General features: G+C 73.6%; 1 protein-coding gene across 2 annotated transcripts; it reads right to left on the bottom strand.

Annotated features, from left to right (window-relative positions):
- Positions 1 to 247: 247 nt before the first annotated feature.
- Positions 248 to 15,896, bottom strand: SLC4A2 (solute carrier family 4 member 2). Of its 2 annotated transcripts, none has more exons than XM_082754721.1 (23): positions 15,776 to 15,896; positions 9,374 to 9,508; positions 7,540 to 7,711; positions 7,222 to 7,457; positions 7,010 to 7,134; positions 6,699 to 6,925; positions 5,975 to 6,111; positions 5,630 to 5,810; positions 5,412 to 5,547; positions 5,031 to 5,214; positions 4,824 to 4,938; positions 4,551 to 4,735; positions 4,234 to 4,447; positions 3,928 to 4,149; positions 3,673 to 3,821; positions 3,391 to 3,585; positions 3,085 to 3,312; positions 2,856 to 2,945; positions 2,461 to 2,627; positions 1,755 to 2,008; positions 1,474 to 1,643; positions 1,027 to 1,200; positions 248 to 900 (listed from the first exon to the last, which is right to left on the bottom strand). In XM_082754721.1, exons 2-23 carry the CDS (start codon positions 9,431 to 9,433, stop codon positions 820 to 822), a joined length of 3,702 nt encoding a protein of 1,233 aa, XP_082610847.1. In that variant the 5' UTR covers positions 9,434 to 9,508; positions 15,776 to 15,896; the 3' UTR covers positions 248 to 819. The 2 variants fall into 2 exon arrangements, with proteins under 2 accessions (XP_082610847.1, XP_082610848.1); XM_082754722.1 differs by lacking the exon at positions 15,776 to 15,896 and adding an exon at positions 14,153 to 14,284.
- Positions 15,897 to 16,034: the final 138 nt, after the last annotated feature.

Here is a 16,034-nt window from a genome sequence, read left to right on the forward strand (position 1 = left end):
CGGCCCCAGGGTCGCTGGAGGGGTCTGGTGGTCCTGGGGGATAGGGGGGGGGGCCGGGGCCCCTGAAACACTGCTGGGGGAGGGGAAGGCTCCGCCAGGACCCCATAGGGGCAGTGGCAGCCCCGCAGTGGGGCAGGAGGGGGTCGGGCAGGGCCGCGGCCACTTGCACAGGGGCTGCTCCCTGGGGGGGAGGAGGGGGGTGCTTGGGACGCGGGGGTTAAATTTACAATAAAACTGGTGAAAAGTGTGCAAAGTCCGGTCTCTTTATTCGTCCGAGGCTGCGGGCTGCCCCCAGCCCCACGGAGCTGGCGGGGGGGGAGCCATGGGCCCCAGGGCCAGCAGCCCCCCCGCCACGGGCGGTGCGCGGGTGCTGCCCCCAGCCCTGCCCTGGGCGCTCCTCGTGCTGCCGCGCTCGCTGCCAAGCTGTTTGGTTATTGCCAGTGCAGTTAAATTAAACGCGGTGGCGGTCGCTTCTAACGCCTGATTGTCGGGCCGGGGTGGCAGAGGAGCTGGGGCAGGGCACGGGAGTGCTGGGGGGGCTCTGCCCCACGGCGCGGTCGGGACGTGGCCGGGGGGGACACCAAAGGCACGGGCCCCCCGCGCTGCAGCGGCGGCGAGCGGGGTGCCCCGGGGGGTCCCCGTGGGGTGAGGCCGTGGGACGGCTTCTCTTTGGCAGGGGGCCCCCGGCCGGCACAGCGGAGCCCCGGGGGACACGGGGGGCGTGGGGGGGCCCGTCCCCGGCTGCGCAGCCGCTGCCCCCAGCCCCGCGCGGGGCGGCAGCACCGGGGCCCCGCGGGCGGCTCGCGGGCGGGCACAGGCTCACACCGGCATCGGCATCTCGTTGTACTCGTCCACACCTTCCCGCTCGTCGAGGATGGGCTCGGCCTCGTCTGCGTCCAGCTGGGGGAGCGGGGGGCTGAGCGTGCAGCGGGGGCTCCCCTGATCCCCCCCCACCACCCCCCTGATCCCCCCCCCGTGTCCCTCCCCGAGGAGGGTAGCACGGCGCACGGCGGGGCCGGTACTTACACACTTCATCTCGCGGTCGGTGAAGATGCGGCTGAGCAGGCACATGCGGAGTGGCACCGTGAGGATGAGGATGAAGGGGAAGGCCAGGGAGGCCACCGTGGACATGACGGCCCACAGCACGGCCAGGCACGCCAGCTGCAGCCCGGTGAAGAGGTGCATGCGCAGCGTGCGCACCTGTGTGGGGATGGGCGTCAGGGACGGGGTGCACGGGACCCTGCGTCCCCCCCACCTCACCCTGCTGTGCCCCCACCCTGGGACCTGGCTCCTGCAGCCCTTCTTATGTCCCCCCCTCCCCTCCCTAAGCCCCAAGGCAAAGGTCCCGCAGGGGCCCTGGTGCCCCTGACCCCGCTACAGCCCAGGGTGCCCCAGGGGAGGGTCCCGCACCCCACCAGGCAGGGCATGGCCTCTCCCACCCGTGGCACCCCCCCCACATCCCCCCCTTCCGACCTTTTTGACGTAGGGGACATCAGGGTGGTGCTTGGGGGGCATCAGCAGCAGCTGCAGGCGCTCGTAGAACTGGATGCCGTTGAGGGAGGTGACGCCCATGTAGAGAAAGATCCCGAAGAGCACGGCCAGCGGGATCTCCTGCAGCAGCTTCCCGATGACGATGGACAGCCCTGCGCAGAGGGGGGTGTCCGTATGGTGCCCCTGCACCCCTCCCAGCCCCCCCCCATGGCTGCCCAGGCCCCGTGTCCGTGTGGGACCCCGGCGGGCAGGGCTGGACCTACCGACGAGCACGGCCACCAGCAGCCCGGTGACGCGCTGCTCCTTCACCTCCTGGATCTTGGGCTTGTCCCCGGGCGCCACGGCCTTGCTCATGACGGTGAGCGCGTTGGCGTGCGTGACGGAGCGCACCGTGGCCGCGGCGAGCCACGGCAGCCCGAAGAGCGCGAAGAAGCCGCCCATGGCCACGATGAGCAGGAGGTCGAGGTGGAAGCCAGAGCCCTTCTGCAGCATCCGCTCCTTCTTGCTGATGATCAGCCTGGGCACAAGGGCGGACTGTTGGCATGGCTCAGCACGGCATGGCATGGCACAGCTTGGCAGGGCTCGGAACAGCACAGCGTGGCTCAGCACTACACAGGATGCTATGGTTCAACACGGCACGGCTCGGCAAGGCTCGGCATGGCAGTTTGGCACGGCTCAGCACAGCATGGCACAGTTTAGCATGGCACAGTTTGGCATGGCTTGGCATGGCATGGATCAGCACAGATTGTCACAGCTCAGCAAAACATGACGGTTTGGCATGGAACAGCTCAGCATAGCAAGGCATGGCACAGCACAATACAGCACGGCACAGCACAGCACAGCATGGCACAGCACGGCACGGCACAGCAAGGCATAGCACAGCATGGCACGGCACAGCACGGCTCCCCCTGCCCCGCTCATGCCCCGCAGGGTGCTGCTGGGCCCCCATCCCGGCCCCGCCGCGCTCACGTGGTGATCTGCGTCTCCATGAAGATGAGGATGAAGACGAGGATGGCGGGGAGGCCGCTGGCCACCATCATCCACACGGGGAAGTCGCTCTTCTCGCCCAGGGGGTTGATCACCCAGCCCCGCTTTTCCGGGGCCGTCACCGAGAACCCGCTGGGCACGCTCAGCTTCTGCGGGGGGCACAAAATAATGGGGGGGCACTGAGGGCTCTACCCCCAGCTCCCTGGGAGCGAGGAGGCCCCTGCCCCACACTAGGGCACAGGGGCACCCGATGGGGCTGGACCCCTGGGGTTGGAGGCAGGGGGATGCCAGGAGCCCGAGGTGGCCGAGTGACACCCCCGGGCCCAGGAGGGAAGGGGGCTGCGGGGGTCCCGCCGTGGCAGCGGCCTGGTGCTGACCTGCGTGAAGGTGTCTTGGATGCTGTAGTCCACCAGCACCATCACCAGGATGGCAATGGGCACCCCGAAGTCCCCGATGAGCCGCCGAATCTGGAGGCAGAGCAGCGTCAGCCCGGCCCCAGCCCCTGCCCGCCCCCCCCCCCCCCAGCTCAGCCCTTGCCCCCCAAAGCCGGGCTCACCCCAGGGCCCCGCGCAGCGCCCGCGCCGCCGTCCCGCCTGCCCCACGCACCCGTCCGGGGAAGAACCGGCTGTTCTTGAACTTGCGCAGGAAGAAGGCGATGAAGAAGGTGCCGGCCATGAGCACCAGCGAGAGCAGCGCCGTGTTGGGCCGCCCCGTCACCTTGGTGGTGGCGCGGCCCCCCGTGCTGTTGGCCGGGGCCGTGCTGCCCTCCCGCCAGGCCTCCGCCTCCGTGCCGTTGGCCCTCGTGCAGTTGTGCAGGGGGTGCTCCTGGAAGATCTGCGGCAGCGGGGGGGGGGTCTCAGGCCCGTCCTGGCCCCCGCACTGCCCCGCAGGCATCCCGGACCCGTGGCTCACCTTGGCCAGCTTGGAGAAGGTCTCGTAGATGAAGATGAGGGAGATGAGGAAGGCGAAGATCTCCTGCGTGAAGCGGGAGACGAAGCGCACCAGGAAGCTGCCCTCGAAGGCCACCATGACCAGCACGATGAGGATGAGCCAGAAGCCGATCCAGACGCGTCCCACCAGGTACTCCAGGTCATTGGAGGTGCAGAACTGCGGGCAGACAGACGGACGGGTGTCAGCAGCACGGACAGCCCCAGGGCCAGGCGCAGCACCCAGGGATGTCCTCCCCGCTCTCACCGTGAAGAAAGCCTCCTCGAAGACCAGCAGGGGCCCCGAGAAGCCGATGACGAGCAGGGGCTGGGCGCCCAGCAGGCAGAAGAGCACGCCCTGCAGCGACGTGGAGATGATCAGCTCCGACACCCCGATCAGGTCGTGCGTCTTCTCCCCTGCGGGCAGGACAGGGTCAGGCACAGCAGGCGGGACAGGGGCTGCGGCGCCTCCAGGCGCACCGCCTGTCCCCAGCAGCACGGCACGGCACACCCCAGAGCTCACCCAGCAGCCCTCCGAAGGTGATGGCCGGGGACAGCGCGGCGAAGTAGATGAAGATGACGGCGGCGATGCACTGCGGGTTCAGCGCGTCCCTGAAGTCGCTCAGGTACTTGGGGTAGCGCCGCCGCACGTCCCGGATCAGCCCCCCGAAGGGCCGGCCCGTGCGCCGCAGGGGATCGTCCTCGTCCTCACCCTCGCCCTCCACCACCTTCAGCTTCAGCAGCGCTGCACCCGGGGCAGAGGATGGGCGGTGAGACCCCGTCACGCCGCCCAGACCCTGCCCAGCCCCGGCCCCGGCCCCGGAGGCACCTTTCTCCTCGGGAGACTTGGGCTCCAGCAGCAGCCTCCGCTCCTGCTCCTCCCTCTTCTTCAGCATCTCGCGCTGGAAGTGGGCGACGCTGCGCAGCAGCTCCTCGCCCTGCACCTCCGAGGGCGGCAGCACCACGCTGCAGTCCAGGAACTCGTTGATGGCGTTGAGGAGGTCGTGGCGGTCGTCGGCCAGGTAGGCGGCCTCGTGGAATTGCTGTGGGACGGCAGGGTCAGAGCCCCCGGTGGGGGACTCGGGAAGGGGACGCGTCCAGGACACGTTCCCAAAGCCGGGACGCGGCCCAGGAGACGGCGCTCACCTTGTCGGACATGAGGGTGGAGATGGAGCGCCCGATCTCGTGGTAGTCCATGTGGGTGCTGCTGGGCCCCAGCAGCACGAAGAGGAAGCGCACGGGGACGGGCACCTCCAGCACCGAGTCCAGCTCCACGGCCTCCTGCAGCCGCACGAAGGCCATGGTGGGCTGGTCCAGGAACTCCACGCAGCCTGCGGGGTGTCCGAGGGATGCAGGGGGTCACCTTGGGGTGCCTGGCGTGTGGAACCCCCCCCACCCCTCCTCGCCACCCCTCCATACCCACAAGCACCACCGTGGCCTCGGCGTTGTCCGGGATCTTCTCCAGCAGCTTCAGCTCGTGCTTGGACTTGGAGCGAGTGATGCCAGCCGGGGGCAGTGGGGCCAGGACCTCCCTCTGGGGGGGCAAAGCTCAGGTCAGGGCCTGGCCCGAGGATGAGGAGCGGCAGCAGGACAGAGGAAGGTTTGGGGAGGGGGGGCTGGGCTCACCTCCCGCTCCACGTCGATCCGCGTGTCGTGCTCCACGGCGTGGCCAGCGATGAGGGGCTCGGTGACGGCCGGCTCGCTGCCCTCGCCCACGTGGTTGGTGCTGTGGTGGTGCACGAGCAGCGAGCCCAGGCTGCCGGCCGAGATGTTGCGGGGGAAGGAGAAATCCTTCTCGTCGCTCGGGTGGCTGCGGGACAAACCCAGGGCTGTCTGCGGCGGCACCACCTCTCCGCGTGCCCGAGGGGCTCCTGGTGCCAACTGCCCCGGGGGAGCTCCCAGCGTCCCAGTGTGGACCGGTGGCACCAGGGACAGCGCTGTCCCCGCGGCCGTGGGGAGCAGAGCCCAGGGGAGTGGGACGCTGTGGGGTCGCTGCCCCCTGCTCACCTGTGCTTGAGCAGCAGCGCCCGCAGCACGTTGGCGCGGTCCTCGGCCCGGATCTGGTCGGTGATGACCATCTGCTCCACCACCTGGTGAGCCACCCCCGGCAGAGTCTTCTGGTCCAGGTCGAGGAGCACAGCACCTGGGGCAACGGAGCAGGGGCTGAGGTGAGTGGGGCCAGGGGTATGCCTGCTGCACCCTGAGGGGCTGCCCCCCTGCCCTACCGTGGGACAGGGTCTTGCGCAGCTCCAGGAGGCTGCGGAAGGACAGCGAGGCCACGTGCGGCTTGCCCCAGCGGTCCGTCTCCTCCTCCACGTCCTCCTCAAACTTGATCCAGCGCGCTGTCTCCTTCCACTGCAGCTCCTGGTTCTTGTCCACCACCAGCTCGTTCAGCTCCACGAACACCTGAGGGCACAGGCGGGTCAGCGGGGACACCCCAGGGCAACAGGGGGGGCGGGCGCTGGCAGCCCCCCTTCACTGGGCCCTGAGCGAGACGGCTCCTCTGGGGTACCCCGGTGAGCAGAGGGACCCCCGCCGTGCCCCAGCTCCCCCCCGGGTGCAGCCCCCACCTCGTGTGGCTGCCGGTCCTGCTTGCGGTGCCGCGTGCTCGGCTCCTTGTGGTCCTTGCTGACGTGGACAACCTGCGCCTTGGCGCTCTTCCGCACGAGGTGCCGGCGCACCCCAGGCACGTCCTCGAAGCGGTGACCTGCCAGAAACGGGGACGGATGGAGGTGGGGGCAGGCGGGTAACCCACGGGGGGCACGGCCCCGAGAACCCCCCGCACCACACAGCCTTGGGGAGCCCGTCCCCAGCAGTAGCCCCCCTGCAAGCTCAGAGACGGCAGCTGGGGCAGGGCAACCACCACCACGGGGCTGGGGGCCACGGGAGCAGGAGGTGGGACTCGGCCAGGGAGGATGGGGCTGCGCTGGCAAGCACCTGCACAGCGAGGAGCAGCCGCCCGTGCACCCCATGCCAACGGGCTGCGGGTGCGCTGAGGGCAGAGAGCTCCCCAGGGAGCTGTTAGGGCAAAGGCAGCCCGGGAAGTCCCGGAGCTGCAAGCTGGAGAGCCCCCGGGGGAGGCATCGCCGCCGCCTCCTGCTCCAGCCGCCCTGGGTGCCAGCCCCTGGCCGCGTGCCACTGGCGCTGCTCCTGCCCGTCCTCGGCGCCCGGCATCCCCTGCGCCCACAGCCTGCGCCCAGCCCTGCTCGGCCCCAGCCCCGCGCACGGCTCCGGCTTTGAGGTGGCCAGCGTGGCTCCGTGCTCCCCGGCCCCCCTCGCCCAGAGCCCACTCACTCTTCATGTAGTCCAGGTCGGCCGAGGCCAGCGTCTGGGCCTCCGACTCGTCCGTGGGCATCTTCTGGTACTGCGCCTGCTCCGCGCCCGTCATGCTGCCGATCCGCCGCCTCTCGTGCAGGTTGTAGCTGCGGTGCCCCGGCTGGGACTTGGCCGCGGGGCGGCCGGGGGAGCCGGCTTCCTCGGCGGCCGGGCCCTCCGCTGAGCGTCCCTCCTCGGCATTGGGGCTGCAAGGCAGGCACCACCCCGGGGCTGAGCCCCTGCTGAGCCCCACAGGACGGGGCGCCCGGACCCCCAGCCCCATCGCTCACCTGGCTGCCCTGGCTGCCTTGGGGGACACGGCCCTGCAGGGCTCTGCCAGGGGGGCTGGCGGTGCCGGGGGTGCTGCTGGCTCCTCTGCACGGCGGTCGGCCGCCTCGTCCTCCTGCAGGAAGAACTGCGACCAAGGGCAGGGGAGAAATTGGCTCCCACGGGCACCAGCAGCCCCCCGGCCCCCGCGCTCCCTGCCCCGAGCGGCCCCCACCTGCACGGCCTCCGGCGGGGCGCCCTGCAGCAGCTCCTCGGCGGAGCGCTCCGTCTCCGTGTCGCACGCCTCGTCCTCATCCTCTTCGGCCTCCTCGATGGTGGGGGTCTCTCCGGGGGCAGAGGCGCGGGGGCGCTTCTTCTTGCCCTTTTTGGGCGCTCCCTTCTTGCGGCGGGCGTCGGGGGGCAGGTGCGTGGAGAGCGGGTGGTGGATGTGGTGGGACGACTGGCGGTGATCTGGGGGGACGGGGCGGGGTGGGCGCGCTGCCGCCCCGCTCGCCCTGCCCGGGGCCCTGCCCGCGCCCCCCGCCCCACTCACACTCGAAGTCCTCCTCGCCGTAGCTGCGCCCGGCCTCCTCGGCGTTGCGGGGGTGCGAGTCGCTCAGGATCTCCTCGAAGCGCTCCACGCCCAGCGCCTTGTTCAGGTCCTTCTCCTCCTCCTCCTCCTCCCCGAACTTGGGCGAGCCGGGGCCCAGCGCATCCTGCTCGGGCTGCGGGGGGGGGGCGCGGGGCTGAGCGGACACCGGGACCCACCGAGCCCCCCGGGTCCCCCGACCCCCCCCAGCCCCGCCGCGCATCCCCGCGCCCCCCGGTGCCGCCCCCCGGTGCCGCGCCCGGTCCCTGTCCCCGCCGTGCCCCGGGTGCAGGCGCTGGGTGCGGGCGCGGCGCGCCCCGGCCGGTGCCGTCCCCACCTGAGTCATGGCGGAGCGGCGCGGAGCCTCCCCCGGTGCTTCCCCCGCGGTGGCGGCGGCGCTTTATGGGGGCGGCCGGGAAGGTCACGGCGGCGGCGGCTCCGTCCCCCCCCCGCCTCGCCAAATATTGACGGAGCCGCCCCGCGCCCGCCTCAAGGTGACAGCGGCGCGCAGAGGGCACCGCGCCGCGACCGCAGCATCCCGGCACCGCGCGCCCCCCCCGGTAACGCGCGGCCCCCCCCCCGGTACCGCGCCCCCCCCGGCGTGTGCGCGGCGCCCCCCGCGCTGCGCGGAGCCTGCCCGGCCCCCCCGCCCCCCCCCCCTTGCACCGTCATCCCGCGGGCACGCACGGCCCCCCCCCCACTCCCCTCCCCGTTCTCCCCCCCCGGGCCGTGCCCGGGTCCTGCTCGGGGCCGCGCCGCTGCCGCCGCCACCCCCGGGCTGCACAAAGAGGGGAGGGGGCGCTGCCAGCCCCCCCCCATGGGCAGCTCCCCCCACAAACACCGCAACCCAGGAGGCCCCAAAGGGCCCTGCCCTTTGAAGCCGGGCAGAGCCCCCCCGGACCCCCCCCCGGGGGCTCCCCCCACCCCCAGGCTGCGCACGCTGCCCCCACACCCCAAGCACCAGCCCCCAGCTCTGAGCAGCCGCAGCGCCCTGCTGCCCCCCCCCAGGACCCCCCCATCGCTGCCTGAGCTGTGAGCGCAGCCCCCAGCCCTGGCCCCCAGCCCCGTGCCCCCGCACTGACCCCTGGCCGAGGACCCCCCCCCCCGTGCCAAACCCACCCCCGGCCCTGGCCAGGCGTCACCGGGCACCGTCGGCCCCCTCCGTGGGTCCCTGGGGCTGAGCCCTCCCCATCCCAGGAGCGGCTCTGGCGGGCGATGCCCCACGCCCCGGGCACGCTGGTGGCACTGCCACCGGCCCGGCACAGCCTCGGGCCCCCAGATGGATGGGGACAGGAGCCCGTGGCCGGGCAGTGCGGGACGCGAGGCCAGGGCTTACCGGGGGGCTCAGGAGGAAATCCATGGGTGGCGGAGCACTGAGGAAGGGGCCGGGGCCACAGCGCCTGTGCCACCCGCAGGTCCCATCCCCGATCACGTGCCGCGGCGATGGGGCCTGGCCCAATGGCTGGGGGCAGCCATCCCGCGTGCCACGAGGGGTTAATCATTAACCCCGCTCCCGGCAGCCCCATAAACCCCAGCAGAGCCCCACCGTGTGCTGGCCCCGGGCACGGCACCGGCAGAGCCTCCCCTTGAGGGCACCCCCAGCCCCACAGCCCTGCCCCACAGCAGCGCACCGGGCTGGGCACCGTGCGGCCCCGCGGGCAGCCCCTCGCTCCAGCAGGGCCGTGCCGTGCCATGCCGTGCCATGCCATCCTGCTCCATGCCGTGCCCCAGGATGCTGCGGTTCCCCAATCCTGGCAGACCACCGCCCGCAGCCCCCCGGCCCCCCGGCAGCACTTACGCTCTCGAAGGCCGACGAGACGATGTGGTGGATCTCGGAGGACACCTGGGAGTGGCTCATGGCGCTGGCCGCGGGGCACGCTTAGCCCTTCTCCTTCTCACGGGGTCTCAGAGGGCGGTGTTGGGACAGCATAACCTGGGGGAGCAGAGCGGGGGGCTCGGGGGGGGGCTCCCCGTGAGCCCCGCGGGGCCGTGCGGCTGCCCAGCCGTGCCCCAGAGCCCCGCACCCGGTGCCACCTCCAGCCCCGCGGCCGCAGCAGCCCCGGCAGGGCGCCGCAGGGAGGGCGGCCGCGGTTGGCGTCCCTCCGGCTGACCCGGGGGCCGGGGAGAGAAAGAAAACAGCGGGGCGGGCTGCGCCCCGGGGCCGGCTCCAGCCGGGTTTGTCTTGGCCGCGGGGTCCGAGCAGGAGAGCGGGCGCCAAGACAAACGCCGGAGGAGAGCGGGGCCCAGGGCTGGGCTTGGACGGGGCCCAGCCCCTCGGCGTGACCCTGAGCGCGCTGAGCCCGGCCCCGCGCGGCACGGACCCCCAGACCGGACCCCCAGACGGGCACCCCCGCCGCCCTCCTTCACCCCAAACCCCTCCACGCGCCCTCCTCCAGCCCCGCGCCCCCCGCGCCCCCCACTTGCCCTCGGCAGCTCCCCGGGCCCCGGCTGAGCCCTGGGTGCCGGCGTGCCGGGTTTATTGCGGCGGGCGGCCCCACGTGACGGCGGGGACCGCGGAGGGTGGTGATGGATGACTGCGCCTCACATGGGCGCCTCGCCGCCCGCACCCGCACCCCTCCCGCCCCCCGCCCCACACCTGCGACCCCTCCGTGCGCCCCACACCGCCGCCACCCCGCACGTGGGGTGCTGCTGCCGCGGGCAGCTGCCCCCCCCCACCCAGGCTTTAAGGGGGCTGCTTGCCCCCCAAACCCCGCTGGCCGTGCCCCCAGGAGCGGGCGGGAGCCGCCCTGAGCCACTCTTTCCACACCGCGGGGTTTTCCAGGAGCCGTCCCCGCAGCCCCGTGCCCTTGCCAAGGTGGCTGCTGCCCATCAGCAAGGGGAGGCGAGGCGGGGGCAGGCACGGCCGCAGATAAGGACGGTGTTTGTGCGCCGCCCCCGGCCCGGGGTGCCTGGCCGTGCCCTGCCAGCACAAACACCGCCACGGGCGGCACGGGGCCACGCTCCCCCTCTCCCCAACCCGTGCCCGGAGCCGTGGCCGGCCTCGAGGAGCTGCGGCCTCGGTGCCCGCCGGGACTGCGTCTCCTCGGGCCCTGCTCAGCCGCGGTGCGGTGCCAAGCCGGGCACGGCGCGCTGCCCGCGGCTGCTGGCTCTGGGCTCGGCGCTGCCCGGCTCCGGCTGCTCCCTAATCCCGGGGCCGGAGCCAGAACATCCACATTCCAGCCGAGCGAGCGCAGATTAGCGACCTGACCTGCCGGGGCGCCCGCCAAACCGCCGCTGCCACTCCCCCGCCGCCGGCCGGGGCGCGGGACGGGGAGCCCCGGTGTGTGCCCCGCAGCCCCGGGGAGGGACACGTCCCGCGGCCCCCGCGGCCACCGCACCCTGCAGGGCATGGGGACGGCCGGGGGCTCCCAGTTCCCATCATCTCTGCAGGAACTGCGTGGCTCTGGTCGCACCAGTGCGCCCAGCGGGGCTGGAACTGGGGGGGGGACACAAGCTGGTGCCTGCTCCGGCAGAGCCGGGACCCCCAAAATGCCCCCTGCGGTCCCCCAGCCCCTAGGGCTGCAATGGGGGGAGGTGAAGGGGGAAGGGGGGGGTGAGCTCTGCTGTGCCAGGCAGCAGCCGGGCACGGGGATGGGGAGGATGAGCCACCCGACAGCGGCAGCACGTGCTGAGCACGCAGCGGGGGCACAGGCACCCAGAAGAGCCTGGCTGGGCGCAGACGGAGCCTCCACGCGGCTCCAGCCCCGCTGGGGGGGCACGGCCACATCACCCCGTGGGAGCAGCCCTGCTGTGGTGCGTGGGCCCCCACCCGAGGGTGCCAGGTCTGGTGCAGGAGCGCGCTCGCCGCTGCCCTGAGAGGCTTTGCTGCCTTTAATCCTGGCTGCAGCTCGCAGGGCTTAGAGCCTCGTAAACACCTCTGGGACTGCGCTGGGCAGAGCGCAGCTGGGAAGCGGTCCTGAGCCGTGTGCTCATGGCACCGGGGAGCCGTGTGCTAACCCGCCTCCAGCCCCTGCACGCCTGCCCCTTGCCCAAAAGGGGGGCTCCGAGCACTGCCCCGCTCCCCCAGCCTTTGGCGGTGCCACGGCGGGGACCCAGCAGGACCGCGGGGCCGGCAGAGCCGCAGCACCCGGCCACAAGGGCTGCGGGCACCCTTGGCTGACCCCGCTGGAAAGGGTGACGGGCGCCAGGCCCTCTGCTGCCCCGCTGGGGCTGAGTCACCGCGAGCGCGGCCGGGCGGAAACGGCTCAGCAGCTCGTGCCGCGGCCGGGAGAGGAGCCACGAGGAGCCCTGAGTCAGGCGCTCCCGCACCGGGCACCCCGCTGGTCCCGCACCCGCTCCCCGCAGCCCCGCGGGGCCGGGAGGACGCCCCGGTCCCCGCACCCCCCGGCCCCGCAGGAGCCCCCCGCGCCCCGCAGCAGAGCCGGTCCCGCAGCGCTCCGCGTGCGGCGTTTCCCAGGCCCTGGCGCGGCACAATGGGCTGTTGTTTGCCGGGAACAATCCCGCTCAGATAAGCAGGGCAGGTCCCCGATAGGGAGATAGGGCTGCCAACACCGCTCTGCGCCATTAATTACCGCCTGGCTCCGCTCGGTGCCTGTGCGTGAGCCGGCTCTGCTGCTCCCGCCCCGGTGCTGCCGCCGCATTCCTGGGGCCAGCCTCGACCTGCCCGCCTGATCCCGCCTAAGACGATTACAGGGCATCGTCCCGGCCCCGCGGCACCACGCCTGGCGCTCCCGGGGCTGCTCCTGGCCCCGCCGCAGCACCCAGCAGCAGCTCCCTGGATGCAGCACCCCCCCCCCCCCCACCACCACCACCGCTCGTGCCCGTGCCGCTGGCCACCCACACGCAGCCCCGTGCCTCTCCAGAGGTGGATGCCCCAGGCACTCATCCACGAGCCACACGTTTGTGCCCACAGGCCAGGGAGCAGCCCTTGGTGGCCGCTGCCCCAGGTTTTGGAGCCTCATCCGCAGCCTGGCCGCGGGACCCAGCCCAGCCACCGCTGCCCGAGCTGGGCCCGCTCCATGGGCACTGCCCCTGGCATGCTCCGGGTGCGCTGCCACAGGCTCAGCGCGGCGCTGGGCAGGCTGTGCCCTGCACCGGGTGGACGTGTCCCAGCCCCAGCCCTGCCCCGGTGCCACGGCCCCACGCGGGAACCCAACGGGGGCTGCGTGGTGATGGGCACTGCTGACCCCACGGGGCTCCTGGGGCCTCGTCCCCCCGGTACCCACGCTGTGAGCAGCCAGAGGTGACGCTGCACCAGGTCACCAGCAGCCGTGGGCCCCCCACCCCTTCTCATGGGGCTTTTTTGGGGAAATGTCCCCATTGTCCCCATTTCCCATTCTCTATGCACTGTCCCCCACCCATCTCTCCGCGCATTGTGTCCCAGCGCACCCGAGGGGGACCAGGGACAGCCACAGCCCCACAGAGCTGCACGCACTGCCCCGGCCTGGTGGGATGGGGTCCCTGTGCCCCCATGGAGAGCAGGCTGGGGGTGCTGAGGGGGCCGGCACCGCGGGGAGCCCCCACAGCCCCCAGCCCCACACCGTGTGGGTCGCGGGACAGCCCCCTCCCTCTGCAGCAGGTGGGCTGCCCTGTCCCTGTCCCTGTCCCCACCACTGCACCAGGAGCTTGGTGGTGACGAGGAGCCCCCAGGGGAGCGGGGCTGCAGCCTTGGGCACAGCTCAGCCCAGAGCACCCAGCCGCCCACCCCATCCCACGGCAGCGGGAGGACGAGGAGGAATTTGGTGGCTGCAGCCGCTCGCTAATCCCCCTGCTCCTGCCCAGGACATTCCTCAGCTCCGGGTGCAGCAGCCATTCGGGGCAGCACGGCCCCAGCCCGGTATCACCATGCCAGCGGCACCAGCCCGTGACCAGCGCCCCAAGGCTGAGCTGCCTCCGCACCCCGGGGTGCTGGGCTCACCGTGCCCCCCGTGGGTCACCGGCATCACCGGCACCTGCAGTGGCCGTGCGCATGTGGCCACCCCTGAGCCCCCTGTCCTGGTCCTGCCACCCCCCCGCTCACCTGGTGGCTCCGTGTGGCCCCGTGAGCCCCCGGCAGAGCCGGGCCTGCAGCGCAGGGGGTCGGGGAGCCCGCGCCTGCTCCCAGGGCCATGGCAGGCGGCGAGGGATGGAGCGGGGCCCGCTGCCACCAGCACGCCGCAGCCCCCCTCGGCACGGCTCCCGTGGCCGCTGAGGTTCTCTAGACACTGCAACTTCAGAAGCCGCCACCAAAAATATCCTCCTCCCCCCGCTCAGTGACCTCAAAACAACCGGATCCAGGGGATGAATCACGGCGCTGCTCCGCGCGCACGCCCACACGCGGTGCCACCGCCACGGCCCCGGGGGGCCGGCGTCCCCCCCCGGCAGCATGGGGACACGGGGCCGCCCGGGGAGCTGCCGGCCAGACCCCACAGTACCCCAGCCCAGGGGGCTCCATCCCACGGCAGCCCCTGCCCCATCCCCAGGGCTGCGGCCACCCCAGGGTGCGCCCGGGGAAGGATCAGGCGCGGCCGCGCCGTGGGCTCGGCAGGGTGCCCGGGGACAGGCGCCGGCACAGCCCCTGCCCCCCGGCCGGGCTGGGGGCTGCGTGCCCACCCTGCCCCTGCCCGGCCCCACTCACCCCATCGCCTGGCGCCGCGCTCCTGCTGCTCCTCGCTCCCGTGCTGCAGGCCCCGAGGGAGCCCCCAGGACAGGATTGTGCCCCGTGGGGCCGGGAACCCTCGGCACAGCCCCTGCCGCGGGCTGAGCTGGCCGCTGTCTGTCTGTCTGTCTGTCCGCCCGCTCTGCGCTCCGAGCTGCCAAGTGCCCGGACAACGCCGGGAGCTTTTATACCGGTGCGTGAGGGAAAAAAAAAAGCAGCAGCAGCAGCAGCAGCGAGACTCTTTGTTCCGTCAAGCCTGTAACAGGCCACTTTATCCAAACACCGCTCCAGTGCCAAGTCCCAGTAACTGTTCTGAGGCAGCCACACCTCTGCGCGCGGCGAGGCTCCCGCTGGGCACAGGGGCCGGCGAGAGGCGAGCGTGGCCGGGCTGGGGGCGGCCGTGGCCGGGAGAGGCTCCTGCGGGGGACGCGGGGAGGGTCGGGTGGCACCGGGGCACCGCGGGGAGCAGGACGCGCACCCGGCTTCACGGCACCGGGAGCCAGCATCCCGCAACGGGACAGGCACCGGGCGAGGGGCACGGGGGACGCAGCAGCAGGAGATGGGGGGCTCGGGGAGGGCAGCCCCGTTCCCTGTGCCCGCTCGCCGGCTCCATCGCGGTGGGGTCGGGCGGCGAGCCCGGGCTGCGTGGCGCTGCGCTCCCCGCTAATGACAGGGCTGCGCCGGGGCCCGGGGCCAGGCTCGGTCCCACGGCTCCCGGGGGGGCTCCCCTCTGCCCAGCCCCGGGGTCACCGCCGTGCCCCCGCGCCCGTCCTGGCCCCGTGCTGCCACCCCCGGCCACGTCTCCGCCAGCCCCCGGGGGGCTCCCCGGCGTTTCTCGGTGCCCAGTGCCCGGGGGGGAGCGGAGCAAAGTGGGGCAGGGGAGAGGCGGCACCGCTCGGCGGGCAGCCCACGGCCACGGGGTCACCGGGGGTCACCGGGGGTCACTGGGGGTCACCGGGGGCTTACCGGGGGTCACCAGGGGCACCCACGCAGGGTCCCCACCGAGCCCCCCGGCTGTGCCCCGCCAGCTACGGGTGCAGGCAGCCGGGGGGGGGCTGCACACCCACCGGTGCTACCGGGGGCACGTCTGGGGGGGCTGCCCCTCGGGGGGTCCGCGCCACCGGCTGGGCTCGGGACCGAGCGGCACCACGGGGCCGGAACCCCCCCGGGGATACCGAGGGGACCCCTCCCCCCCGCCCCCCCCAGCAGCCCCGGGACCGTCCCCAGCGCCCCCCCGAGGCTGCCCCGGGGCGGCGGCGGCACCGAGCGGCGGGGCCGGGCCCGCGGCGCCGTTCCCCAGCCCCGGAACCTTGCGCAAGCGGCGGCCCCGCGGGAGGGGGGCACCGAGCCCCGCCGGGACCGGGTCGAGGGGGGGCGGCCGGGGGGGGCTCGGGGCGGCACCGGGGGAGCCTCGGGGCTGCACGGGGACCCCGGGGGCGCGGAAAGGCGGAGGGGAGGGCCCGGGAGCGGCCCCGGTGCGGGCGGGGACCGCGAGGACCCCGGAGCCGCCCCCCCCCCCCACCTCCACGGGCGCCCCGTCGGGGCTGGGAGCGCGGCCGGCAGGCGCTGAGCGCCGCGGGGCTGCCCGGGCCGGGCACTTACCGGAGCTCCGCGCCGCGCCTGGGCCGGGCCGGGGCCGCTCTGTGCGGGGCGGGGCGGGGCGGGGCGGACCCGGAACCCGGCCCGGGAGCGGCACCGGGCGGCGGCGGGGCTCGAACCCGCGGCCACGGGGATAGGGGGGGGGGGGGGGGGGGGGGGGGCGCGGGGGGCGTGGTCACCGAGTGGGCGGGGCTATCGCGGGGGCTGCCGGGAGGTGTGGCTGCACCGGGGAGGGTGTGGCCGTGCCGGGGGGCGGGGCTAC

Source organism: Aythya marila (genome assembly GCF_965140915.1).
Source record: "Aythya marila genome assembly, chromosome: 2".
NCBI classification, from domain to species: domain Eukaryota; kingdom Metazoa; phylum Chordata; class Aves; order Anseriformes; family Anatidae; genus Aythya; species Aythya marila.

Excerpts from the sequence above, each read along its gene's own strand:
- SLC4A2 (XM_082754721.1), bottom strand. The coding sequence starts at position 9,433 with ATGAGCCACTCCCAGGTGTCCTCCGAGATCCACCACATCGTCTCGTCG. Across the intron at positions 5,811-5,974 it reads AGGACCGGCAGCCACACGAG|GTGTTCGTGGAGCTGAACGA; the intron begins GTGGGGGCTGCA and ends CTGTGCCCTCAG. Across the intron at positions 2,946-3,084 it reads GCCGGTTCTTCCCCGGACGG|ATTCGGCGGCTCATCGGGGA; the intron begins GTGCGTGGGGCA and ends CTCTGCCTCCAG.